Genomic DNA, 791 nt, shown 5'->3' on the forward strand with positions numbered 1-791 from the left:
GCGTCGCGAGCGGCGTCTCGAGGAACCAGCTCACAAAGACGGTGGCGACGCCCACGCCAGGGTCGCCGCACTCGTACAGCGCCTCGCAGTACGCCTTGCCTCCGTCCGCCTCGCTCCGCCTCGCGATCTGCCACTGGTTGACGTAGCCGTTGAGGGCGGCGTTGGCGGGGACGCGGACGCCGTTGATGGTGGGCCGGTTCTCGTTGCACTGCTCGACGACGTCGGCGGGGAGGGCGGTGATGTACTCCTCGATCGCGTCGACAGACAGGCCGAGGGTCAGCCGCTCCGGGAGGTTGCGCTCGGCGGCCCGCTGCGAGACGAGGTCGGCGTTCAGTGCTGCCCGAAGAACAGAGGCGGTTGCTGCGTGTGCAGCGAGCCGGTCGGGGGAGAGAGAAGCGGCGATTCGCGTGGTCGATGCGGCAGTAGGGGTGGTGGCGTCGGCAACGCCGGGCAAAGAAGCCGAGCAGCCCATGAGAAGCCGAGACGTTGCCGACGACAGCGTGCCACAATTCGCGCGGGTGTTCTCGAGGTTCTCGAGGTGGATATCCTTTGGCCGCGTTGGGTAGCGAGGATTGGTGTGACGCGATCCACGCAGGCGTGTTTTCTGGCGGCCGACCGTCAGTGCACGGAGTTGCCCCTTCTCCGACTGCCCCGGCTAGTTCCCGAGGTCGTCGGGTGTGACCCCTGCGTCCCCCGAGACCTAGCTACTCGAGTACTCGAGTAGCGCGGGTGGGTTGGTTGGAGGGGGGCTCGCTGCAGGGAAGGGCTGTGTAAGAAGCCGATCCCCGTAG

At 67.3% G+C, this 791-nt stretch overlaps 1 protein-coding gene across 1 annotated transcript; it reads right to left on the minus strand.

The window, feature by feature from the left end:
- Window positions 1-26: 26 nt before the first annotated feature.
- On the minus strand, window positions 27-472 carry EMIHUDRAFT_255152 (hypothetical protein; the record flags this gene model as incomplete). Its single annotated transcript, XM_005774405.1, has 1 exon — window positions 27-472. A coding segment is annotated over one exon (446 nt), but the record flags the coding sequence as incomplete, so codon positions are not given.
- Between the last annotated feature and the right edge of the window lie 319 nt (window positions 473-791).

Source organism: Emiliania huxleyi (genome assembly GCF_000372725.1).
Source record: "Emiliania huxleyi CCMP1516 unplaced genomic scaffold EMIHUscaffold_3118, whole genome shotgun sequence".
NCBI classification, from domain to species: domain Eukaryota; phylum Haptophyta; order Isochrysidales; family Noelaerhabdaceae; genus Emiliania; species Emiliania huxleyi.